Here is a 26,103-nt window from a genome sequence, read left to right on the forward strand (position 1 = left end):
AGCAGTTAGCGGTAAATTTAGTGATATGCTGCTGTTTGCGGGATGCACAGTGATGAGGTCAGTAACTGTAGTATGACGATGGTGAAACACAGTAAAGTTTGTTTTAGTGCCGTACTGTACCACCAGACTACAGAGCGGTGTGCTTCCCTTAGGGACTGCTCAGTTCATCCTCAGCAGTCAGATATTAAGAATAGATTTTCATTTCATGACTCATCCAGATGGAAGCATTCAGGTAACTTTAATAACTATATAGCCAATTCTCTCGCTGATGATCATGTTTTCTTATGTAGGTCATACAGCAGCATCAGTATTAAACTGAGACTGTCAGTCACAAGTTGTATTTTAAATATGTTGTACATTGATTTAAAGGGTAACACCACCAATTTTAAACAGGAAAGTGTGATTTAAGGTCTTAAAGGGGTACCGATGCATATGTGTAAAATAAGTAGTATAAAGTTTTTTGTGGCTCACTCAATAAAATCGTTCCTTAATTGCCCCCCTGAGACAAATAAGAGTGTTTTGATTGAGAGGAAGCTGCATTTAATCGGATGAATGACCTCCAGTGATTTCACCCAGTGGCTGAGTTGCATTGTGGGTAATGTAGACACCAGGTTTCAAAAAAGAAGAAGGACATGTTATAATGCATTACCCACGTTGCAACTCAGCCACTGAATGACATCACCAGAGGTCATTTATCAGATTACATGCTGCTTCCTCTGGAGCCACAAAAGGCTTTATATATTTTGCAAACACAAAATACCAAAGAAGTAGTCCTGATATAAATCTGTTGACATTGTGAAAATGTAACGTTGTTCCACATTTCAAAAATGAGTACCTAAGATCCTGGAGAAATTAACGAAAGCTACCTGCATTTCTTAATACTGCAAGTGTCAAAAGGGTATATTTTCTCCCTTAATGGCCAAACTTACACCACAGTATGATCCAGAAGCACACCCCAATTAAAGTTTGTTATGTCACTGAATGCATAGAGATGATTTTAAGATATCCAGTGCCTTATTACAGGATGATACATGACCTACCAAGTCACAGAGTGAATGCTTAATCATGAGGAGAGGTGTAATTTCAGTTCAGAACAATTAGTTGTCCGCTATCAATGGAAGAGCAGCTTTTCTGCTCTACCAGGCATAATATTAATTACTGCTTCGATGATTCCCCGATGGGTGTGAAAGCAGATTTTCTGCTTTTGCTCACTGTCCCTTTAAGTATACTGTAAAGTACACAGTGTATTCCTTGTGGCAGACATTAGTTACTTTAGACACTTTCATGTACTTTTTCTGTGCTCACTGCCGTTTCCTGTCATAAAATACCCAGAAGACAAATGGCAGTTAATTGAAGTCCTCTCTCCTTTATGAGTTACAAGAACACATTTGTTTCTTTAATTACCCATATTCCATCGCTGAAGAGGATGCTATTAATGTAATCCTGCAGGATGACGTTGCGAGCAGGACATGTTCCCGTATATAGTACAGTGTGACAGTACCAGTGACCGGTGTCGGGCCTGAAGTCCCACTGAAATGTCGTCATTTGCTTGGAAGACAACGAGCCCTTTGGATCGAATGCATCTGTGCTACCTGTAGCATTTTAAGGTTCATAGTTGATTTCACAACAGGTTTAAATTTTTGCTGAGTTTTAAGATTTAGTCCTGATTATTAATAGTGTTTATGGTAACTGTGTATAAAACCATAATCAATCAAGGACATCTCTAGTGTCCAATCTAATTTATGACACAGCAACTCTGCCTGTTTGTTGTTGGCTACTTTGGTATATAAAGGGCTACATAGTACATATAGTTCAGTATATCATCCAGGAAAAGTGTTGTTGACCTGCTGTTCATTGTATGATAATACCCACAGTGACCCAGAGTCGGTGCGTCGTAATAGTTCCTCTCACATTTTATGACCATAGTTTCTGACATAATAAAATTATAACCATTACTGGCCTTTAATTACTGGACTAATTTTCCAAAAGTTGTAGGTGCATTTCACTTTTATTTGAATACTGAGAGCAGTTACTTCCACATCCTGCAGTTAGTATTTACAGTCCATGATAACAAATGTGCACCTGATGTATTGTAAAGAGTTCTTGCTTCTGTCTCCACCCTGTGGCAGCATCAACCGTCTGCAGTCTCCAGCTTATCTTTTTTAAGATAGTTGCCACCCTTCAGTATTTCTTTTTATTATTCTAAAATAAGATTTAAGAAAATAATCAGGTACACAGCACTGTTTTATTTATTAACTACAGACAGTATTAAAACATAAAACATCCCCCTGTTCAGGTTTATACTGTTCCAGTGATTTGAGGGCATTTGTCTTTTTTTCTCTCGCCTTCAAGTAACAATTACAACAATTACCATTTAATGTAATTACATATGATTTAGAAAATTCAAAGACACATACAGTCCTCCCTGCTCATCTTTGTTTTGAAAGAAGGGACTCTACTCAGACTTACATGATACAGTAGACACATTAACTGCAGACATACTGTCACACTGCGCTCTACTAACTTAAGTCCAAGGGTCCCACATGCCAGTTCACAGTCTCCCTTTTCTTTTAAATTGCTCCTTCATTACTGTTTCTCCTGCTGAGCCTCCAAGTGTTTGTGTGCTGCTCTCAGTGTGTCCTGCAGGTCTTTGTACCGAGCCAGAGCGCAGGCTTCCTCCAGCTGGGCCCAGCGGTAGTCCTGGTGCTCGTCAGACAAAGTCACTGCCATCCCCGGGTCTCTCAGCTCGGCCAACCAGTACAGCACCTCTTTAGGCCGGCCTCGCACCTCGTAGCGAAGCTCCTGCAGAAAGCCATCAATCACCCGAAGGTGCTCCACCCCCAGCCCTGCCTCCTCCCGGGTCTCTCTCAGAGCTGTGGTGAGGTCGTCCTCACCTGGGTCCACATGACCTGATGGCGAACAAGTTCGAGTTGTATTTAGCCCATTAGTATCTATCATCAGCTAAGTACTGTTTTCGAACATGTAAAACACCTTTGGGTGGGGTCCAGTGATGTTCCCCATAAGATGTCTGCAGGAGGAGGTACTCGATGTTGTCTGGTGGAGGGACACAGCTGGCTAGACGACGAAAAATGATGAAGCCACAAGCACGCAGCGCCATCTCCCTGTTCAACAACTTTACAAACACATTTTGTTTTATAGTAGGCATAATTAATAATCTGATCTATTTGTTTTTAAAATAGTTTCAGTACTTTTGTTACTGCTAAATGTGGATATTGTATCCATTATACACACTGTATGGAAAAAGTATCAAAGTATGAATCCTTTCCATAACCTTGTGTGTGTTAGAGCCAGCTAAGGCAATTCTAAAGTTTGCACTTTTGGGAGCAGTTACATTTCCCTGCATTACAAAAACAGTGTTATGTGAGTACATGTTAAGTGCTATGATATGTTATTACTTTTTCACAATTTTGTTTCCACACAATGGGTGGATGTACAAAACATGTTTTGCAGATAAAAGTACAACAGGCAATTTTATTGGACAGATGAAGGATGTGTTTAGGTGGTAAAGAGGTAGATGGCATCAAATATTACACCTTAACAAATGTTCAGTAAAGGTGCATGTGTTTACTCAGCCTGCATTCATGCATTTAATCAGTTCTGTTTACTAACATTGAAGGTTAATGTCATTATGTGGCATTTTAAGAAGGAAACCTTTTTTCCCAGCAAAATACCTAAGAGAATAATGGATACCACACATCCGCATAGGAATGACAGTCACTATACTGGACCATGCCACCAGCTGCCTTTATTCTGTAAATCTAAACCTTTAAGCAGGTTTTCCTGTTTAACATACTGGCCTAATTTGAGCCTTTGCTGGAGAGCCAACCAGTTGAAACAAAGTCATCCAGTGTTACAGGAGTTAGCCTGAGCCTGCCTAGAAAAGATTAGCACACACTGCAGCCAGTGCTGATTCTGTGACCGATTTAACAGTTTGACAGGTTCATGCACAGCACTGCTGCGACAGTTTTATTGTTCTAGTAGAGCAAAGTGTAACTATATATGTCCTGCATGTAAGCTACTTAGCTTACTGCTCTTACTGCAACATTTTAATGACTGGACCGAACATGTTATAGTTTCTATTGTCACTGCGGAGGCAACGTGGGACGAGTATTATTTACTCAACTTAAAAAATGTGAGAAACTTACGGTCTATTCACTGTGACAATCTGTGCTGGGGCGCAGTTAGTTTCTCACCGTCTGAGAGTACTGCAGACCTCAGCGGTGCACTGAGAAATTATTCCGGAGCGCTTAGAGAACCCTCACAAACAGTTCCGCTTTGTAAAACTGCTCCGAAGGCACCTGTAACAAAATGGTAACAAAACTAGTACTGTACTGTAAAAAGAGCTATGTTAAATAAACACAGTGTTTTAGTATATAGTATTATGTTCATAGAAAGACTATTGTTTTCATTTGTGATTTTTCATTCTTACTGTTATTATTATGACTTTATATAGGCTATTATCTAGAATTTTTGCCTAATTTTTTCAACAGTGTGAAGAAATAAGAGATGTCTGTGTATTGTGTTACAGGGATATCTACTGACGTTAGCATGCTAATCAGCTAGCCCCAGTCTGTTCTATTGACATTAGCAGTTAGCAGTGGTTAGCCATTTGCCCCTATTTCTTTGGATTATGAATTCAAAAGGGTAGCAAATTCATAAACATTGCACCTTTTATGATGTATTATTTTATCTTGAATTTATATTTTGTTTATTGAAAGTAGTTTATAACTATGGGCCTAGCAGCAATGTAGATAAATGTGTCAAAAAGTAAAATACTGTAAATAATAATTAAAAAACTAATTACATTACATACAGTACATGATTGCCTGATGAAATGTTATGGAGTAGAAGTCTAAAGTATCAGAAAATGGAAGCACTCAAGTAAAGTACAAGTATGGCAAAATTGTACTGTACATGTATGGTACTTAAGTGAATGTATTTTTCTGCTTGCCACTACTACTGCAACAACTGCAGATGATGATCTTGATCAGAGTTAGAATTATTCAGGGGCACAAACCAGGTGAAGACGACAAAGTGTCTAAATAAATAATATCAGTTTATATTTTGATTTCAATGGATTCATCCTGTTACATATCTCTCACAGTTCCAGATTAAACAAATGGTTTGATGATAAAAGTATGTGTTTCTTCACTATCAAGAAGCTGGTGTGCCTGCAGGGAGACAGATAAGAAATGTACCCAGTGTAGATAGGGCTAACTGAAGACGGGTTGCGTCTGAAGATAAAAGAGATGGGGCCTCCTTCCCACGCAAGCCGAGCTGTCATCAGTACACTTGTTCAGCTTGACGGAGGAGAACACTGCCGCTATGTTTCAAGGTAAAGACAGGAATTTGCCCAAAATACTTGTTTTGTCATTTTTAAGTAAAAAATGTATAGGAAGAGGGAGAGACAGACAGAAGGACAGGCAGGGACGATGCAGTAACATCATGTAACTTTGAAAGAATTGTACAAATGTAGCTATTGGTCCATAAAGGCTTTGTATCTGTAATTATTTTTCTCTTCTGTATTTCCTTCCTTCATGTCGTTGTCTATGGTTTAGCCTGAGGCCTCAGGACATGTGACTTTCAATGCTGCTACTACGGTGCTTACTCAGCCTGCACTGACAGGCTCATTATTCCACTCCGCTCTACATGAATTACACTTGGGGGTCAGGTTTCCCTACATTCAGTCAGATATTTTTGATATATACTGACTGTCACAGAGAATAAACATGAATGTCGGAGGACTGACCTCTCTGGATGACCAATGCCAGTGTACAATTTTGACACCCAAATTTATATTTTACGTCACTGTACTTGGCACACTTGTGTCATTTCTGATCTGCTCAGGGATCTGACTGTTTTAAGGGTGTAACTAGACATGATGAAGCAGATATAAGGGATTTTTATTGCAGGTCTGAGTATGTTCAGCGTAAAGTTGATAAGTGCCAAGAGAAGTCCTTGCTTGGATTCTTCGAGAGGAATGTTCTGGAGGAGTCGTGGACTTAATTTAAGCTGACAACTGTGATGAGAGGTGCCAACACAATAATCCCACTGACAAATCCAAAAGCCACGCTTTTCATGTGTAGTTGGGACTTAGGTCGCACTTCTCACCTGGAAATACGGCACAGTCACTGTGCTGCACAGATGGCATTGATTGCAGGATCCTTACAACCATTCTTGCAATTTGGTAAAGCAATATGAAGTGTTTCTTCATGATAAATACTAAATTGTGATATGTCCTCCTTGCCATCTAAACAGCATTTCTCAAAGGCCTGGGAAAGCCCAACGGAGAGCTCCATTTTGTGGGGAAGAAGGATGAACTGATTGAAGCAAAACGTACTTTCAGAACACTAGACGGTCGGGATGTACTGATCATCCACCACCAGGGAGCCTTCTTTGCTATGGACTCCTACTGTTATCGTGAGTACCGTCCCTCTTGTGCTGAACAGCTGCTGGTTATTAGAAAGTGAAAGTATGTGCGTCTATGACTTTATCCAACAATATGTGCTCCTGTCAGACATGTTATTTCAATCAAGTCTCAAGCAAATCCCAAGCCATTTCTTCCTGGACAAATCAAGGCTGGTAGCATCCTTAGTTGAGCAAGTTAAATCCCAAGTCAAGTCACTTTTTCCCCTTGTGCAATATCCCATCTTTTTAAAGAGAAAAAGACAAGGTATTAGTGCCTGTAAAAACATGAATGAAAGCATATTTTTTTCTTAATTTCTTCTCAGTCAAAAAACTATTTCCTCCACATTGCTTTTAACAGCGAAATACCGACAGCTGGACTATAAAAAACCTAAAAAAATTCTTAAAGTCTTAAAATTCTTAGTCTTAAAAGGAGACATACATATTATGCTCCTTTTCACAGTTTTATTTTGGGTTACTACTAGAATAGGTTTAAATGCTTTCTTGCTTTATTTTCTCAAAAACAGCAAACAATGTCCAGTGCTCATGAATACTCAGTCTCCTCTGATTGGTCAGCTCACACATGTCTGACCAAACATCACAAACTACAACAAAACTGCTGCGCTAAATCAATTCTCACATGCCAAACTAGCCACTGGGTATAAATTGTGCAAATATTTGACATGGTGACATAGTGTGACACCACAAAGTCACAGAAATAAAGGTGGGACTCCTGAGGAGGTGCTTCAGAGGCAGAGTTCTGTGGGAAAGAGGAACTTCCATTGGTCTAGACAACAGGCTTTTTGACTCTCAAGATCTTTGCCATGCACTAGAACATATAGACGGTAAAACGATGAGCGAGAGGAAAAATATTTATAATTTGTCTCCTTTATTTTCCAAGTCCAAGTAAAGTCTCAAGTCATTTATTTTCTGTTGAGACGAGCTGCAAAACTCAAGGCCGGGCCACAATGACTCGAGTCCACATCTCTTGAACAAAGGTGTTGTTGGCAATTGCTTAGTTTTAGTGAACCAATTCAAATTTGCTTTCATGGGACATTTAACACTGAGCTGAACTACTTTGTTATCCATAGGACATTTTCGCACATATTAGCTCTAAAGTGTGTCCAGTCAGCAAAAGGTTAGTGTGCTGTAAGATGTTTGCTTATTCTGCAATACACTGATCCTCTGCCCTCCTGACAGATTCTGGGGGAATGCTGCAGAATGGAGACATTGAGGTGAGATTTAACAATCTTACAAGTATGTGAAGATAACAAAGAATCCAAAATGCCATTTAAGTTCAAGAACTGGACTGCACTTTTTTGTTTTTATTGATTTCATGCTTTCACAGGCTATCCCCTCTGCACTGCAGTCCGTAAAGGCAACTGCTAGGGCTGTGGCATAGAGGATAATTAACATATCAAACCTGCATAACATTAAGATAATGTTATGCTAATGGTGTCAGGCCCAAATGACCTACACTTATCCTGCATGAGGTTGTTTACTTGTTTTCTTTCAACACACTCACAGGAATTTGATGGCAAGATGTGCATCGTTTGTCCAAGGCACAAGTACAAGATCTCTCTGGCCAAGGGGGAGGGCATTTACAAGGCCAGTGACCCCAGGGAAAAGCCGCCTGTGCCCAGATGGTACTCCAAAGGTGTGAAACAGCGGACCCACACTGTCACCGAGACCAACGGGGATGTCTACGTCAGGCTCTCCACAGAGTCGTGCTGGATCGACTCAGACTACTACCAGGGAGAGAAGGGCAAGATAGCGAGGGCCAAAGCGGAGGAGGATGACGCGGAAACACCTTATGCAGACGAATGAGGATGGGCATCCCGATAATCTTAATGTCAGACATACAGTTAGTGCTCTACTTCAAGTAATCACTGTGGCTTGCATGGCCTTAAATAATGAGCTTTTTAAATGTGTTTTGGTTTGTTTAGAATTTTAAATGACATTTTTTGGGGGCTTTCTTGTTATTTACATGATTTTCAGATGTTTTACTTGATAAATCAGGTCACATATGTTAATGACACACGCGTTGCAAACCTCAAAACCGTCATGTACCTCAAAACTATCATGTGGCTCAATAAATAAGCTTTTTGTTTATGGATGAAATCTGATCTCTGATTCTCTGTTCTCAAACTGGGCAGTGGCACAAGACAGCTGAATGTGTGCCCACACTGGTGTATCCCCGTGCACTTCAATAGTCCTCATGTATTATGCATACACTGAATGAATCAATGGGATAAAAAGGTTTATGCTGATCCATCATATCATAAAGTGGAAAATCATTGGTGTAAAACAATAAGATCATGACGCATTACTGGACACTTTTTGTGATATCAATGACTGTTTCTTCCCTCAGATAGCTTGGACGTCAGAGTGCACAAGTTTCACCATTTGGGATTTGTTTTGCGAGGTGTTCCTTTTTTACTGGTAAAAAAAACCAACAAAAAAAACCCCCCACAGCTACTCTGAAAGAAAACGTCACAGAGGGCATAGAGTAAATCCCTGAGGTTGTAAACAGCTGTGTTTAAACCAGCTTCACACAAGTAACGTGGCTGATGTGAAGGCCAGTCTCTAGGTGCATATTCAGGGTTTTGTTCATTCAACATTTGTCCATCTCATAACTCTCTGCATTCTAGATATGTCAAATCAACCATTCTTATTAATAATATAATGTCAACAGTATCTCTAAAACTGACATTGTTATAATTTGCTGTGTTGTGGTTTTGTTGTGGCAGTGTCATACTGGGAGGATTACTCCGCAATGCATGTTGATAGTATCTTCTGTTAACAACACAATTGCCAGAATAAATGTTGGCAATTCAGCCTAGTCCTCATATATAATATTTGCAGTTAATGTTTCTGCAAACCACAGATGCGTACAAGGCTGACATTTGTATCAAACGTGGCATATTAGGTTCACATTAAATGCTCATTTGCCACCTTTCACACCAGGAGGAGGAGGGGATGGGGGTGTTACAGATTTGTTACAAAGCAGCCAATTGGCTGACCTCGGTTCAAGTGACACCAGTGGATATTTTTAAGGACATTTGCAGCTCTTTTATTGGCTTCACAAACAGTGTTTTTTAAGGAGACCTGCGGACATCCATCAAACCAAAACTGGATATTTTTTTTCCGGGAACTCACGTCATCTACATCCATGATGGTGGCCACCAAAACAGGTATTTTAAGCCAAACCATGATGTTTTCTTAACCCTGACTAAGTGATTTTGATCTTATATCTCAGTGGTAAAAAAAAAAAAACATACCAAGGTGAGTGTTTTATAATAATTTGCTAGTATATTTGTTAACTATTTGATATAAAGAGTCACAACAGGCTGTCGCATTCAGATCATTTCTGTTACCCATATTGCAGACTACCAGTGACACGGGCCATGCCACGGGTCGAGAACACTGAGGTAATGGGGTATAATCTTCCTCTGTGCATGAGGGATGCAGGTCTTGGAAGCTGGCCTACAGCAAACTAGCGTCTAAGTCTTAAGCCCCGGCCTATGTGACACCTCGAATACAATCAAGAAATGCACACTGCCGTGGGTCACATGGAACGAGTGGGCTGAGCACACATGAAATATTAAAATATGACTTTGCCTTGAAATCGAAAATACAAGGTCGGGGACATTTATGCGCAGATGGTCATTTGCAGAAGTGGAGAGTTGTTTTGTTGAAATAAAGAGACTGTCTGATGGGGGAACTGCTTCACAGGGTGAGTGCATCTCACTCCAGAGGGAGAATATTACACGGCATGGAATCAGCATGGAATTACAATGATGCAGGGCGTTCAAACCCAAGGCCTAAATACTTGCTGTTAGTTTTATGCGTTGCATTATTCATCGTGCTTGTGAATGACACAAGAGGCTCTGATTAAACCTTTTTAAGGCTGGAGCTATTCCTCCGCTCCACACGCACTGGAAGCCCTGGAGTTTGTCCAAGAGGGACCACCATATCTCATTATCACCTTTCATCTTCTACTGACTCACACAGTAAAGCACCCCCAAAGTTCAGTTACAGTATTTTATATTTCCATGCCATATGGGTTAAACACTCTCCTTACTTGTCATTATTATCATCACTATCATTAACATTGCGCCCCATGCTCACACCTCTTGGCAGTCCTTTCTGTGTCTATTCATGTGTTCAGTGTCTGTCTGAATGGGAGTTAAAGGCACAAGGGAAGCATGGTATAGATTTTTTTCCCCACCCAATACACTAACTGATAATCACCTGCTTTTTAATGGTCAATACTGATAGAATAAACAAAAAGTATTAATATTTTCTTTCATTTTAAAGGTGCAATGTGTAAGAATTGGCCGCATGTCAAATCCATACTCCAAACCAGTAGGGGGCAGCATATCACAGAGTAACTGCTCCAAACTAACTGCCATTAGGTAGCGGTCTGGACTGAGGGGGCTTGGAGCAGCAGGTAAGCGTTGGTGTTTTGGCTCTGGAGCGTGACTGGACCAGGCTAGCTGTTTAGCATGCTATTTTCAACATATATCTGCATCCTCACATAGATGTCGCAACATCAAAACAGTTGTTTCTTCACATCCTTTTCAAATAATTTTAGTACAGATAAATTCATACACGTTGCACCTTTGAAAATAAGTTGCTAACCTGTAGTTTCAACACACTTGAGGGTTAGAAAGGGACGTAGGGAGAAAAGATGAGCCAAGATGAGGGGCTCTGATGAACTTTGTGCTGTGCTGTGCTGGAGCTTGGTCATTTATGTCGGAAGAATCCTTTTCTAAACCACATAAACTAGGGGAAACGCTCCCGGTGATGTCTCCTACTGCTAAACACGGCAAAGGAAAGCGCTTGAAGAAAAGAAAGAGGCAAAAACAGAAACATACACACACACACACACACACACACACACACACACACACACACAAAAGGACGTTGTGAAAGTGTGGTGACGTGGAGAGGAGGCAGCTCACAGCAGCTTTACGTCGGTAAAGAGCCAAAGGCACTTTTTCTGTGCCACGTCGGCGGCCATGTTGACATACGTTTAGCGAGATAATGTTCGTGCACCGAGCGGTTTAACACAATGGGGTCGACTGGAAGAGGAGCAACTTTGGCTCTCTGTTGCTGCAAAACGGACAGGAAGTTAGCTAAAACAATGACAAGGCTTACAGAAGCTTTAAGCCAATGAAGGCAATTTGGCTTCATATTACAGGCTCTGTTAATGTATTAATCTGTACATTTCAGCCATATGGCGCATCCCCTACTGGCTCACACTGAACTATGTTTAGCAGAGGGTAAATCTGTTGACTAGTTCAGAGGTGAAGCTGTCAGCCCTTAAATGACATCAAGGGGGTGGCCCACTGTCACAACGCCATCACGTCCTCAGCTCGGTCCTGGTCAGGGTGCTGGTGTGTGGCCTTGGCGTGTGCTGCTCCTACATGTGTATGCTTACAGGCATGTTGCTGAGTCAGTTGCGACCCCCCATCCCTCAGTTGTTTTCTGTCTCTCTGTATGTGTCTCAGTGTCCCTCTCCCTCAGTGTGTGTCTCTTCATTCTTGCGTTCTTTGTCTCTCTCTCTCTCTCTCTCTCTCTCTCTCTCTCTCTCTCTCTCTCTGTGTCTCAGTGTCTCTCTCTCCCTCAGTTGTTCTTTAACCACTGACACTTTTTGTTTTTTTTCGCCGACGTCATCCCCACGGTGTGGACGCGGCGGCCGCTCTCCTCCTCTCCTCGGTCTCTAATTGTGTTTCCCACCGACACTGACAACTTGTTTGTGTGTTAGCGCATTGGCTGCCCATGGGCGCTGCTGCTGTTTACTCACTCCGCGCTGCTCCGCCGGCTGGGCTGTCCGGTGCGCCTCTGCTGCTGCTGCCGCCGCCGCTGCTGCGGGTCGGTTCGGGACGGTACCGGGCTCCGCTTTTATGAATGAGTAACGAGACGGGGAAATGCCAGTGACTGCGAAACTCCCGAGCAGCCGGGCTCCCGGGGGGCCGGCCACCGATGAGAGGGATTAACGACGGAGCGGATCCGCGGCTCATTGCGGAAAAGCCGACTGCAGACTGGCGCGGAGACGCACCGCGAGGGAAACGGGCTCCATAGCGTAGAGCGGCGGAACAAAACCGCGGCGAGCACAATGTAAGTTGCCCCCGGAGCTGCAACTCATTAAGGGGATGTGAGCAGAAGGGGCTCCTGGTATGGCTGCATGCTTTTATTTATTTTTCCTCTCTCTCTCTCTCTCGCCCCCCCTCACTAAATCACTGAAAGATAAATGTGAATACAGCAGCGAAAATATTCCTCCAAGTGTCAGATTTGTTGAACCATAATATCCTCTCAGGTGTCGCCAAATAAGCCGTCTCCTCAGTCATTTTCAGGGACATAACGGTGATGCACTGTCTCCGTGATAGACATGAATAATAAGGACCTAAGCCTCCTCTCCCTCGGTGCTCCTGCACCTCTGGATCATCATCATCATCATCATCATCATCATCATCATCATCATCATCATGTGCTGCTTCGGTCACTTCCAACCAACAGTTCCTTGGCTTACAGGTCGATCCACATTGTGGCCCTGGGCTCCGAGTGCCCCGGAGGAGTCGGGCCCGGGGAGGAGATCATGGGCCAGGGGCAGCTGCAGGGAGGCCTGCTATGGAGCTACCTGGGTCACGGGGCGCTGGTGGGACCCTGCGACCTGGAGAGCAGCATGCACAACCCGGCCTTCATGGAGTACACCTCGCGTGTGTTTGGGGATGTCACCGTTGTGGTTCGGGATTGTCCCAGCTGGGTGAGTGACTGGTGGTGTGTTTGGGTGCAGGAGGAGAAAATCAGAGAAACGGAGTGCGTTGATACTCAGATGCTGCTGTTTGTGTTGCATGTATAAGTGTGAGCCTCCAGGGCCATCCTGGGTGTTGCTTTGGCGCTTTCTCTTTTGCTTGTGTGAAACCGAATCAGACTCCAGGCCAGCAGGGCAAAAACACAGGCTTAAGAAAGTGGTGTCATTTTAACCACGGCGTTGTCATTATGAAAGAGTGCTCCTCACTTCACTGATTTGCTGTTTACTCTGCTGCTGTTTCTCGGAAGAAGTACAACATTTCAGACACCAAGGCCACTTCCCTCCCAGCGCTGATTGCAGGCTTTGTAAAAAAAGAAAAAAAAGTTTCTATTCTTAGGAGGACGCTATTTTAACATGCACTGCACAGAAAGAAAAAAAACTGGTGAAAGAACTTTTGTTCTTAATAGCGCATGAATTTGAAATAAAAGCGCTGTTGTGATTTCGTAGCAGCACTGCATGCGTCCTATTGTGGGGCTGTCTAGCCCTGTCAGGGGTGGTGCTGGTGAGGGCCTGTCGACGCAATCCTATGCCTGTGTTTTCCTTATTTGCCAAATTGCTCAAGGCTTTCTGAAGTGTTTTTTTTTTCCTTGCTTAATGAGTTGATTCAGAGCTTCACACAAGGTCCCCAGGGACAAAGTCCCGAGAGCAACACACTGAGGTATTTATACAAAGGGAGACTCATGAGGCAAAGGGTGAGGGTCACCTGAGGTAAGATTCACAGCTCAGGTGAGGTGTTCAGAGAATAATGCATCCCTCATGTCTGTCCTCCTCTGACCTCGCTCTGTTTGTCCTCTTCTTGACTTTGCAGGACTTGTTGGACAGCGACTGGGCCAGCGTGCGGAAAGTTCTCGAGCAGGCGGACATCCTGGTCATCAAATATTCAGTCACTGACAAGCTGGCCTTCCAGCAGGTCAGGAACGGCTACGCCCCGAGACTCCGCCCGCTCCTGAGGCACTGGGGTGTGCCTGTTATCCTGGTCGCTGTCGGAGCTCGCCTGAACGGTGAGGGAGCCCATGTTCTCTGTTTTCATTAGAGCTGGAGCGAGTTTGGTTTTGACAGCAACACCTTGACAACTGATGGCTTCTTCAGCAGCTGTCTGTGAACAAAGGATCCCGAGAGGCAGCAAATACAAAAAGGCCTCATCTCTCTGCTGTTGTGCTTGATATCCTGGAATTTTAGGGTTGATTCACAGTTGATGAGTTTGATTTCTGGGCGATATCATGCTTTGTTCATTAGGCCAGTGAGATCAGTATCCGAGCCTTGTGTCCTCTAATGTGTCCTCCCAGCAATGAGGAGAATGCTGATGATTATATCTTCCCTTGGCGGCCTTCAGGATGTCCGCTCACACGCTTTCTTGCAGGAAACAGACCAGATGGAGACATTAAAGGAGACGTATCATGCTTAATTTCAGGCCCCTAATCTTATTTTGGGTTACAACTAGAGTAAGTGAACACGAACAGGTTTATATGAATGCCATATCCACAACATCAGAAAAGAAACAGGATACTACTACGGCACATGTAAATGCACTCAGTGATGGCTCGAAAGTGAAGCGCACATTTCTCTAAGTGCTACTACACCGCTTGGGTGGAGCCTCGTTGATGCTGCTCAACGCGTCAGGGCTTAACGTCTATGTACACTGACACCTCGGTGAGTGTTGCACGTGCTGTCACACACATGGTGACCCTTGTCGAATCCAAGATCCTGTAAACAAGCTCATCAAATGCACCTGGTTGTATTTTTAGCTTGTCTGCTCGACATACTTTGAGATCCTGTCAGCGCTCCGCTGCAGAATGATCACAGCGTGAGTTAAATCTTTGCCAGAGACAGAGACAGAGTAGGAGGACCAGGGCCTTTGTTTGTGTTTTTGTTTGCGGCTGCTGTGAGTGTTTTCATGCTATCCCCTCATGACTGCAGAGAACGACGGCTGGGCCGCGAGCGCTTCCTGCCGCTATCGACTGGAGACCACCTAAGGCACAGCTGTGGCAGAGAGAGCGCTGCCGCACGTGCATTAATGCAGCCATTAAACGCAGGAGCACAGGCAGATTTATCCAAGGGCACGCACACACTGTCAGGCACACAAACATACCACTGATATGCCAAGTCACCGCCTGTCAGACGCTCACACACACACACACAAACACACACACACACACACTCCCTCCCTCTCTTACAAACACACACACACACACACACACACACACACACACACACACACACACGCACACACACACACACACACTCGCTCCGTCTCTATGTCATGCCTGTAGGTTATTAGCAGTATGATTTATCCAGTGCCTCAGCACTTAGCCACATGTCCCGCTCATTCCCTCCTTCTCTTTGGCTCTCTCCTTCTTTGCACAGTCTTTTTTCTCCTCCCAGCTAATCTCTCCAAATTTTCTGTCTGATTCGGGCTCTTTGGTCCCTATCGAGCACACATGCCACTGTGTGTCTGGTCCTAGAGCACGTTCTGTTGCAGATTTTATGTGTTTTGACGATCTGTCTTTGCTACTGTTATCAAAGAGTTTGTCTTTTTTAAAAAATATTTTGGCCTTTTTGGAAAATGTAAAAAGTGGAAGTGCAAAACACATCATCGTTCAATGAAATGAAAATCAGGACCTGACGACATTCCAGGACACTGAGTTGCACGACAAGAAAGAAAACGGCAACAGTCTCTCACAAAATGGAACGAAGCGTGTACACCTATCTCCCTTTTAAAATCCTCTTTGCTTGTCTAAGCAGTCACTCTGACACAGACAGACAGACGAGAGCGGTTCGGATGTAGGGCAAGTCTGAGCATTTTGCACTCCATTAAAAGACATCTCACTGGGTCCTACAGTCACAGGCCGACCGTGCACAATTGCTGTAAGCGCAACCTCCAGAACCCTACTGACCCACTAAATGCATTAAATACTGTAGCTACCTTTGCGGGGCTGCCACTTTCTTGTAGTCCAACACTTACTGTACGATATTTAACTGACAGCGAGCTGCTAGAATATAACCCTGTGCAGACATGTGTGCAACAGTCTGCAAAAGAGTGGAATTCACTATTCGATGCGACAGCGGTACTCTTGATAACAAAATGTGGTGAGGGACACATTTTGCAGTCTAAATGTATTTTTTATATGGTACAATTATTGAATGGAAGTCTTAACATCAATAAAGAACTTAAAATAAATATAACTTAAATGTACATCAAACCCTTTGATTTAAAATGAATCGTGACCATATTAATATAGACTGTGCGTGTGGTTTATATAGCCGAGCCTGTTAAGTTCTTTGTTCAGCCACCGTGTGACTGAAATGAGCCGTATACCGTCGACCTGACGATGAAGCCTGATCCTCCGAGCGCACTTTTCAATTTACAGTCTTGAATCATGTATGTCCATGCATTCCTTGATCTGTGGACTAAAATAAAAAAAGCATAGAAAAAAGAGTCATTATAGGCTATTATAGAGCGTATAGGTCTATTGTGTTTCATGTGACTAAGCCTATGAGTAAAGTCTTCACAGGTTAATTGGGAATTTGTTGAAAGAAATTAAACGGTAGTGTATAAGTTATATATTGCTTTACACAGACCGTAATATTGTAACGTAAAATGAATGTAACTAGTGATATGCAATATGTTGCATTTTGAAAGTAACTTGCCCACCACTGACGGGGAGACTGGTGTGCTGAGCCTGAAGCTGTCTCTGTTGTCCTTGGCACCAGGCAGGAGTCAGGGACAGCTGATTTATTATGAGTAACTTGTTAACTTCTCTGTTGGCTGAAAGAGCAGTGAAATGTGAAGCACTGTCTGTGGGGTGGGCTATTTCACTCTGGACTAAGCTAACAGGTTCATCTCCACCACTCAGGGACTCCACCCAATTTGCTTTGTGAAATAATGGGTCGCCCTTTCTTTTGACCTCTGTATTTGTTTCCTTCTTGATAGCCAGACTTTTCCTTCAGGAGGCCGAGACATTATGCTCTGGAGCCACTGACTATACAATACAAGCACATGTGGCCGCGGCATCTGGTTGTAATGTTCTGTTTACGGCAAGATGCGTTCTCTGTTTTAATTTGGTTTGGGAAATGCTGTTTTTATGTGCCCGTTCATCACATAAAATTACTTTGGGCGAGTGCTTTTCATTCTTTTCCGTCTGGCCTGTCGGGAGCCGTCGACAAGCACTGAGACGTATTTACAAACGGGAGTCTCTGTGTCATGTAGCGACAGATGATTCGAGTGTCATGTGTTGTAGCTGTGGGTTTTTGTTAAAGTGCTAGATTCAATGTTGTATGAGATTTTTGATACTTTATGCTGGATGTATATTACAAGCACTGGCACAGTGTGTGTCAGACATTGTTACCCAGCTTTGGTCCAGTCTGACTCTTAGTTTAACAAAGTGGGAATGTATTTATGAATATATACAGTGGGGGTGTGGCAAAATATTGATATAGGATTATATGATACTGCTTCCTCTTGCGATTATCAGTATATATTGAAAACACATGCAGGTGCTCCCAACAGATTTCCCTGACAGTTTGAGTCACTACTTCATCACTCTTTGTGTTAGACATAGTTGTATATTCTCCTTGAAACATGGCCATGGACAAGCGACAGTCCATGTGTGTGATAAAGAGGCACTGAGCTCGGACTCTATGCTCTTGTTTTATATCGTTTCATTGCCGTTTGTATCGAATTTTGTGAACCTGGCACCACAACGCAGCAAATAGATACACACCTCTCGCACTTCAGGGTATTTTGCACTGTTCAGTTCAACAGATATCGTGAAGTAGCGTCAGGTGATCACCTTGCAGGGGCATCGATTGTTGCAGGATCGTGATACTGTCGTTATCTTTGGTAACGAATCTTAACTCTTACATCACGAGTTATGCGGCCACTCCCATCCCTGATGTGCAGCATGATACTCGCTCTGCTCTGTGGCCTTAACCTGACAATGCCTGACGAAGGTCTTGCTTAAACATTATGGCAGTCAGTTTCTTGTTTCAGTGGAATATCTTAGCAGATGAGAACCACGTGCCAGCCCTTTCTGTGGGCTATCCGTCACAGCCAGTGCAGCTCATTCATAAAACATGTGGCAAGCGTTTACTGCATCGGCTGTTCAATTTCTGCTCGGTTTATACATCCTATAAGCTGCAGGGTAATATCGATGACTCATGAGTCGACTCTCGTGTACCTTCACCTTCATCTTAAGAGTGGAATTCCCCTCTGTGTTTGCAGATGAAGGCCCTCCGTGTACCTGCCCGCTGTGTGCTTCCGACTGGAGCAGCTGTGTGCCTCACAGTGAGGGTCTGCAGCTGTCCCGGGACCTGGGGGCCACCTACCTGGAGCTGCCCTCTCTCAACCACGTCTTCGTGGGCCGCTACTTCGGCAGCGTGGTAAGTGGTCGCGTCACACGGGGATCCGGGTCACATCGGACCACTCACTGCGCACATGTACCAGCTCCTGTGAATGAACACACGTGTTTATGTTAATTTTGAATGCCGGCGTCCCCCTGATAGAATTGCACGTGTGTGTTTTAATGCACTCTTCCTGTCTGTTAAACTCGATGAACTCTCTACTTCAGATAAGCGCAGTGCTCAGTAGAGGAGGCAAAGACAGGTGGCTGCGTCGGTCCTCTCAGGACGTTTGTTTGGCAAAGAATTGATGATGTAACACCACTATTTCTGTATGTTGCATCTGGACTAACGTGTGTATTTCTGTATTGTTCAGCTGGAGTACTTCATGATTCAGTGTCTGAAACACAAAGCCAAAGAAAGGCCGGAGAAGAGGCGAGGAAACAAAGTCAACGAGCTTCGCCCCCCTCACTTAGAGCAACCAGGTCAGGGGAGCACTATACTTCACTTTTCTGGGGTCCTTAACCCTGCTCTCAATTACTGTCTCTGTTCAGTCTTTTTCCATGTTATTAAGTAGCAGCTGTTGATCTTTGTATGGTGTTTAGAGAAGCTCCAGATGGACTGACCGGATTGTTTCTTCCTCCAGCTTACAAAGCCATAAAAAGAGCTGAGCACAAAGGTTTTTTTTTGTTTTTTTTATCCAGATCAATACGTTCTGTTGCAAAGAGGAAATAAGAAGAGAGACAAAGAGCTAGGTAGACTACTTTCATTCAGTGATGTTTAAATCAATGTTCAGACCGAGCTCCTCTCAGCTCCGGACGCAGCAGCGACTGAGCGTTCAGCGCGTCGTTGTGAGGCGGCTCAGTGAGCGGAGGCGCAGGACAGCAGAGGATTGCTCATTAACCTCAGCCTTTAGCAGCATTTTCTCAGTCAGTTTTTCTAAGGCACCTGAACGCCACAGAGCCACTTGACCTGCCAGTAAAATCTCTGCTGCAGTTCACTCTGTTATGCGTTATTGCATTTTTCCTGCGCAGTACCCAAATTGAATATGTCTTTGAAGATTTGGTTTACGGCTGCAGCTCGAAACTAATTTCCTTCCAATTTTTCCAGAACCCAAGGTGACATCTGCGAACAGTTTGCTCTGTCTGATCTGGAGCTGCAGGAATGAATGGATTTCTTGTCGAGTGTTGAATTAATCGCCAACTATTTTGATAAATGATTAATTGGTGTGATTCATTTTCAAAAGAGAAACACTGGTCAAAACCCTCTGATTCCAGCCTCTTGAATGTGAATATGTTCTGGTTTCTTTCCTCCTCAAAGATGGGAAAATGAATATCTTTGGGTCGTAGTCAAGACAAGACATTTTGAGTACGTCGTCTTTCTCTCTGGGAAACACTGATCGACATGTCTCACCATTCTCTGACACTTTGTAGACCAAACAACAAATCATGGAATTGAGAAATGAATTGACGATGAAAATAATTATTCATTGCAGACCATGTCTAGCTGTTTAAAAAAATCGCAGGATGTTCGAAAAACTGGCAAATTGAAACAAATCTCTCCTTTTGGAAAGCTGGAGCCAGAGAATGTTTGCCGTTTATTCCAGATTAATGACTCAAACACCAATTAATCATCAACTAATCACTTGTTTGAGCTTGTATCAAGTTTAAACCTACTTATTGGAGATTCAGAATTAAATTATATTTAGGATTCAAAACAAGCCACACTGAGCTGAAAGTTTTGAGTCTGTGGCAGATCTGTTGCCTTTTAGTCAGTCGGGGTTCCACAAAACTAAAAACGCTCATTATGAGAAGAGATAAGCAGCCGAGCTGATCGTGAACCACGAACACTCAAACACAACCGAGCAGCAGAGACGCAGCGCGCTTCTTGTAGTAGATCTGAACAGTATAAAAGCCGAGCTGGAGTGCGTGACGGTATTATTTCTGTTCCTCTGTCGAAATGTTCTTCCTTTTTAGTCCGTGGCGCTTTTACTCCTAATTGGCTAAAAGTCAGTTTGACTGAATCTGCAAGCAACTGCCAGATGTTGCCACGACCTGAAAGCTCTCTCTGTGCCGTACTTGAACTCACACTAATTGATCCTGTAGCAAAACTGATGTTAAAAAAAGAAAAAAAAAAGAGTCCAGTGTTGTATTCTGAAATGTACGCTCTGGTCTTGCTTTATAGCTACTGATACTACTACTTACACAGCCAGTTAATTGTTACCAAGAAAAACCAAACCTGAAAATAATTAACACAAACCGCTGTCGAACTAGAGTTAAACATTGATCTGACCTCTTAGCTGTGAGTGTGTGTGTGTGTGTGTGTGTGTGTGTGTGTGTGTGTGTCTGTGTGTGTGTGTGTGTGGTTTTTTAAGTCTGCATCTGATGCAATAACTGACAGCTTTAATTCCAGCCAAAAAGGGCAGCAATCAGCACTGGCAGATCTGTTGGTGCATGTCCAACACTACTTAGCTCTCCTTACGGTGTAGTTTGCATTAAATATGACGCGCAGCGCTCCAGGAACAGCTCCGCTTGCAAGGCAAAATCTGGGCAGCCATTAAGAAGGAGATGAGGTCCTCAGAGGAGCAGCGCATATTCAGCATGAACAGGAGCTCGATCGGACCGTGATTTCTCCGACAAACCTCCAGACACACTTCTTTTACTTTCCTTTATCTGAATGCATCATTGCATGCTTCACAGAACACAGTTTTATCTCCTTCTCTCTCTTTTTATTAAATAAAAATATGTCTTCACAGGTTGTTGCTCCAGACAGGTTTCCCAGTACTGCAGTATTTTTTTTTTTCTGTACATATTCTTGAAACATTAACCTTATCTAAAATAAGCTTCTTGACGTGCGTTGATGTTTTTCTACAAGCAAGACATACCTACTAAATGTCACATTTTGGTGTCAGTCCCTCGAGATTAAAAGAAAAAGCAGGGATAAATCCTTTGTTGAGCAGACTGTCGCGACAGCCTCTTCCAGTGCAGCGGCCTCGGTCTGCATGTTTGCTGGTCTGTCATTAGCGCAAAGACAAACATATCTACAAGCGTTCTTTCTAAGTTGAGCGACAGGGCAGGGAGACCTTGGTCTCTCTCGGCTCTCTCTTTCTTGACTCAAACATCTCACTACACTATTGCTGTCACTGTCACTCCATCCACATACCCGTACTGAAGCCCGTTTCTCTCTGAGTTGTCAAAAGTCATTGTCAGAAAAAAAAACGGGTAAATCTCAAGAAAAAGAAGACAATGTAGACTGAGGACATGTCAGTGCAAATTACACTGCTTTGACCAGACTGAATATGGGGGATTTTCAGCCCTGATTGGTTATTACAGCTCATCCTCCATCTCCCTCTCCCTCACCTTTTCGCCTCCCCCCCATTCAGCACGTCTCCCACCTATCCGAGTAGAGGAGTCCAGCTTCTCCCAGGACATGCAGTGGTTGCTGGAGCGTGGCGTGCAGTTCGCCGATGTGGCTTTCTATGCTGGGGACTCTGGGAAAGAGCTGGGGTGGGCGCACGCTGCTGTGCTGTGTGCTGTCAGCCCCTACTTCAGACAGCTGCTCCTTGGGCCCAAGACCAGGTAGGAGAGATATTAGCTCATTCCCAGGATGGAGCTTAACAAGCTTTTTCACCACCTGAGCCTGTTTGCCTGCGGGCACTCAGCCCGCTCTCTACAAACTCTTCTTTTGTGTGACTGTGAAGGTGTTTTTTGCGCTGAGTTTCATCTCTGCCTTGGACAGGGAGCGTCCCCAGTCACGGTGTGTTTGCCGAGAGCGAGACGGAGGTCCCCACTCACTGCTCTCCACCTGGGACGGCGGGATAATTGATGACTTGCCTCGATCAGAGGGGCATCTGACAGGACGCCTGTCTCGTCTGGTGGTGAAGGACCCCCTCCTGTGTATGTGCTTGTGGGAGACGCTCATGTTCATTTACAGAGGTAAAAAAAAACAAAAAAAAAAACGTCAGCACACTCAGACACCGATCAACTGTTTTGTGTCTTTTCTGGAAAAGCCTGTCATTTCCATTTAACCTTTTTAACACCCCACTGTGCACAAAGATGCCTGCACTGTGTAGAGTTGACACTGACTGCTGGTACTGTGAACAGTGACATTAATACGACCATTCAATATGTTAATTATTGCCTTGATTAGTTGATTATGAGTTTGGTCTTTAAATGTCAGAAAAAAGTGGAAAATGCAGCTCCGTACCCCAAATCACAGTTTCCCAAAGCCCACATAGTTTATCTCCTAAGTATTCCAGACAACAGTGGAAAACACAAAGACATTCAACTGGCTATCAGAGAAGATGAAAAACAGTAATTCCTCAGCAGAAGCGTGTGGTCAGAGTCACCGCTAACTGCTGTTAACTGTAGCTGCTCTCAGCTGGTTAGCTTAGGTGGCACCTCTTGATGCACAAAGTGCTAGAACAAGACAGGACAGGCCGGGGTCTAGCTGGTTAGCCTGCTGACGTCAGAAGACATCTTTGCAACACAATCCATGAATGTCTTTAATGCTGCTGTTTCTGTGCATTCTCTCCATTATTTTAGTTCATTTTTGAGTATTCACTACTAACATTTTTACATAACTTGCCTTTAAGTTATGCATGTCATTGGTGATGATAAAAAAAAAAGCACTGCACAAATGAAAAGTTTTGACCTGTTGATGGCACCAGGTAAAATGTGAAGGGCTCACTGGCAATCCATCCAATAGGCCAAGAAATTTCACTCAAAACTACAAATATGAACATGCTGGTGGGGCTGTAAGAAAAGCTGGGGATCACCATGGTCTTTAAGATTCATCCTCTGGAAACCATGAATGAATGTACAAACACCTCTCAATCCATTCTCTCGTCGTTGAGCTTTTTCATTGTGGACCAAAGTGGTGGACGAACACCCACTGCTATACCTAGAGCCGCGACAGTAGCATGAATAATAATGACCATAACAAAGTTGATGATCAAAAATTGCGCACTTCTACTGCGATCAACTAATCAAATACTCAATTAATTGATTCAACTCAAAATACATGCATAGATTATACTTCTCTTTGGTCATTGTGGCCATTTCTGCAGCCCTGCTGTTATTACTGCAGCTGAAAACCTCACATGTGATAAGAGCTTGTGTTAGTCAGACCTGAAATGTTGTACCAAAATAAATCACAGCGACACAGAGGAACATCCCCACTCGGGTGCAGCTCTGGCAGCATTCTTCTGTCCTAACCGGACAGAGTCCAAGAGAGTAGCAACCGAGTCCAGTCTGAACTCAACAGGCTGTTTGTTTTCGAGCCCGTCACAGACGATGTGAGCTGAAGCACTGAGTTTGTGTTACCCTGTCACGCAGAGTCCCACATGAATGTTTGCTGCCTGAGAAACTGACAAATAGCCTGTGTCAGGAATATGACAACCACTTCACAGGACTTAAAGCCCCAACACACTGTAGGCCCATCACTTGTTATCAGTCGTCATTTAATAACACTTATAAGCAATTCATTTATTTCTAGCCTATATTTTCACTGCAAGAACTTGATAGCACCAGGTCAATTTGTAGTGACCCCAAATCATTTCCAAATTTTGTCCGAACCCTTCTGGTTGGATATCTACGCTCTAATTCCAACTAATTAAAACCCTTTTGTTTCACTAGAATCAGAGTTGCCCAAACTGGCATTCTGGCATCAGGATCAGTTGTAGAGGAGGTGCCAGATAGAAAGTGGAGATCAGAAAACACAACTGGCTCCAAAAGAGTGGCCAGAGAAATCTGGACTCAGCAAAGGATGGCTCCATCAGTCTACTCCCATCACGCTGCATTATTGCTGTGAAATGATGTGCATCATTTCTGCTTTATGCCTCCTATATGTTGTTGCCATATCGGAGCGATTCTGCACATTACAACTGGAGTTTAAATACGGCTAACAGTGCCGGACTGACTTCCACAGCACGGGAACTCCATCCCGCAGAAGCAGTTGCTCTTTCTCCCATAATTTAGATGCAATGATTAATGTCCCCTGGCAGCAGGAGGCAGTTTTTCTGCTGTTGGGCCTTGTCCAATGTTCCATTATGGTGAGGAACAGAGATCAGTCAAATTGAAAGTGCTTGATATTAAGCAACTGTAGTATTTTAATCCTGGACCCGATCATTCGTGGAGTAGTACTGTGATCTCGCTCATATTTGTGCATGGGTGCCTTGGGGCCACCCGTGTCTCCTTTATCTGCACCCAGCTCTCTTTTATTAAACATTGCGGACACATGGCTCGGATCACGGAGTGATGTCTCTGCAGAAATTGAACCCCATCCTTCTGATGGCTGATGAGATTAGGTTCTGGCGCTGTCGCCCGTTACAGAAGCCCTCATATTCCAATCGACTGGAGATTAACTCTCTAATGAAACTGTCATGTAAAATTAACAGTGTCCTACATTAACGTGAGACACAGACGACGACACAGGCAGAAAACACACAAGCAAAACGCTTGCAGATGCGAAAATGCTCTCCAGTCGCATACGAAGCCTTGTTAAAGAGCCGTGTGATATTCTTGCGAGACTTCAGTTGCCGTGATGAAAATCTCCTCAGTCTGCGGCTCAGAGCCTGCAGTGCTGTGCTCCCTGCATGTTAGAGCGCAGCTCCTGTGTATGCCGGCGCTCCGTCAGAAGGCTGCATATGGTGCAGGAGCCCTCATGGCAGAAAAGCTGCACTAATGTCTGATTCATAGCTGCCTCTTAACATGTATGTTAGCAGCATCGGCGGTCTGAATGAACAGGCGTATGCTCAGCCACACACACACACACACACTAGACTGGAGGCAGTGTGTGTGTGTGTGTGTGTGTGTGTGTGTGTGTGCGCGCATGCATGTGTGTGCTTGGTGAAGGGAAGAAGATTATAGGGTTAGACTGAGTCTCTGTGAGTGACTGTATGAATAAGAATAAGAAAGCGAGCGGCTGAAAGACGGAGGATGCAGTATGTAGTTTAACGCACACACACACACGTCCTTGTGAGGATTTTTTTGTGTGTGTGAGAGTGGAGGAAGGTGGGAAAGTGAGGAGTGGAAAATTGGGGCGAGAACGAAGTTGAGGGTGACAGAAAGGGGGGAGTGGAGTGTTTTAAGGTGCTGCTTGCATTTGTGGTGGATAACGTGAGAGAGCGTTTGGGTGGTGGGAGAGCTGGGCAACAGAGCATATTGTTAATGCGTGCGTGTGTGTGTGTGTGTGTGTGTGTGTGTGTGTGTGTGTGTAGAACAGTGGAAAGGGGAATATGTGTGCATTTGCCGAGTGGAATACGAATGTCACGTTTCCATAAAGCACTGCAGGGAGACGGTGCTAAGCCTTGTGTGAAAAATGTTAACCTTCAACATGGTGTGTGAGATTGCATGTTTGAGGCCGGCCAACCTCACTAGCAGCGTGTGTTTGCCTCTATTAGCGGGTTCTCTTGAACTCGGAGACGTCGATGGTGTGCCTCCATAGCACGCAGGAACAATTGGAGCACAGTAAGCCAATGTTTGAGGCTCACTGGCAGTAAATCCGCAACAAGCTGTACT

General features: G+C 43.8%; 3 protein-coding genes across 5 annotated transcripts in view; 2 read left to right on the forward strand and 1 right to left on the reverse strand.

Moving 5' to 3' along the window:
• Positions 1 to 2,226: 2,226 nt before the first annotated feature.
• nudt2 (nudix (nucleoside diphosphate linked moiety X)-type motif 2) lies at positions 2,227 to 4,303 on the reverse strand. The gene is made up of 3 exons (XM_037102561.1): positions 4,167 to 4,303; positions 2,992 to 3,133; positions 2,227 to 2,909 (listed from the first exon to the last, which is right to left on the reverse strand). Exons 2-3 carry the CDS (start codon positions 3,116 to 3,118, stop codon positions 2,587 to 2,589), a joined length of 450 nt encoding a protein of 149 aa, XP_036958456.1. The 5' UTR covers positions 3,119 to 3,133; positions 4,167 to 4,303; the 3' UTR covers positions 2,227 to 2,586.
• rfesd (Rieske (Fe-S) domain containing) lies at positions 4,194 to 8,745 on the forward strand. 2 transcript variants are annotated; one of them, XM_037102560.1, is made up of 5 exons: positions 4,194 to 4,332; positions 5,181 to 5,356; positions 6,280 to 6,441; positions 7,627 to 7,661; positions 7,954 to 8,745. In XM_037102560.1, exons 2-5 carry the CDS (start codon positions 5,347 to 5,349, stop codon positions 8,251 to 8,253), a joined length of 507 nt encoding a protein of 168 aa, XP_036958455.1. In that variant the 5' UTR covers positions 4,194 to 4,332; positions 5,181 to 5,346; the 3' UTR covers positions 8,254 to 8,745. The 2 variants fall into 2 exon arrangements, with proteins under 2 accessions (XP_036958455.1, XP_036958454.1); XM_037102559.1 differs by lacking the exon at positions 4,194 to 4,332 and having other exon boundaries at positions 4,358 to 5,356.
• Positions 8,746 to 10,851: 2,106 nt separating this feature from the next.
• The window catches only part of rhobtb3 (Rho related BTB domain containing 3), a 28,757-nt gene continuing 13,505 nt past the window's right edge, over positions 10,852 to 26,103 (forward strand). Inside the window, exons 1-7 of one of the 2 annotated variants that reach the window (XM_037102555.1) lie at positions 10,852 to 10,879; positions 12,967 to 13,198; positions 14,055 to 14,247; positions 18,468 to 18,625; positions 18,960 to 19,068; positions 21,966 to 22,161; positions 22,322 to 22,518. In XM_037102555.1, coding sequence (XP_036958450.1) covers positions 13,031 to 13,198; positions 14,055 to 14,247; positions 18,468 to 18,625; positions 18,960 to 19,068; positions 21,966 to 22,161; positions 22,322 to 22,518 — 1,021 coding nt within the window. In that variant the 5' untranslated portion in view covers positions 10,852 to 10,879; positions 12,967 to 13,030. Of the gene's footprint in view, positions 10,880 to 12,021; positions 12,553 to 12,966; positions 13,199 to 14,054; positions 14,248 to 18,467; positions 18,626 to 18,959; positions 19,069 to 21,965; positions 22,162 to 22,321; positions 22,519 to 26,103 lie in introns of those variants that run through there. The other variant, XM_037102556.1, reaches the window with a different exon arrangement.

Source organism: Acanthopagrus latus, chromosome 6, assembly GCF_904848185.1.
Source record: "Acanthopagrus latus isolate v.2019 chromosome 6, fAcaLat1.1, whole genome shotgun sequence".
In the NCBI taxonomy this organism is placed as follows: domain Eukaryota; kingdom Metazoa; phylum Chordata; class Actinopteri; order Spariformes; family Sparidae; genus Acanthopagrus; species Acanthopagrus latus.

Bases quoted from the DNA above. Each gene is read 5' to 3' on its own strand.
- nudt2 (XM_037102561.1), bottom strand. From the start codon at position 3,118: ATGGCGCTGCGTGCTTGTGGCTTCATCATTTTTCGTCGTCTAGCCAGC. The intron at 2,910-2,991 runs GTGTTTTACATG...GTTCGCCATCAG, and splicing joins TCACTGGACCCCACCCAAAG to GTCATGTGGACCCAGGTGAG.
- rfesd (XM_037102560.1), top strand. The intron at 6,442-7,626 runs GTGAGTACCGTC...CCCTCCTGACAG, and splicing joins TATGGACTCCTACTGTTATC to ATTCTGGGGGAATGCTGCAG. The intron at 7,662-7,953 runs GTGAGATTTAAC...ACACACTCACAG, and splicing joins TGCAGAATGGAGACATTGAG to GAATTTGATGGCAAGATGTG.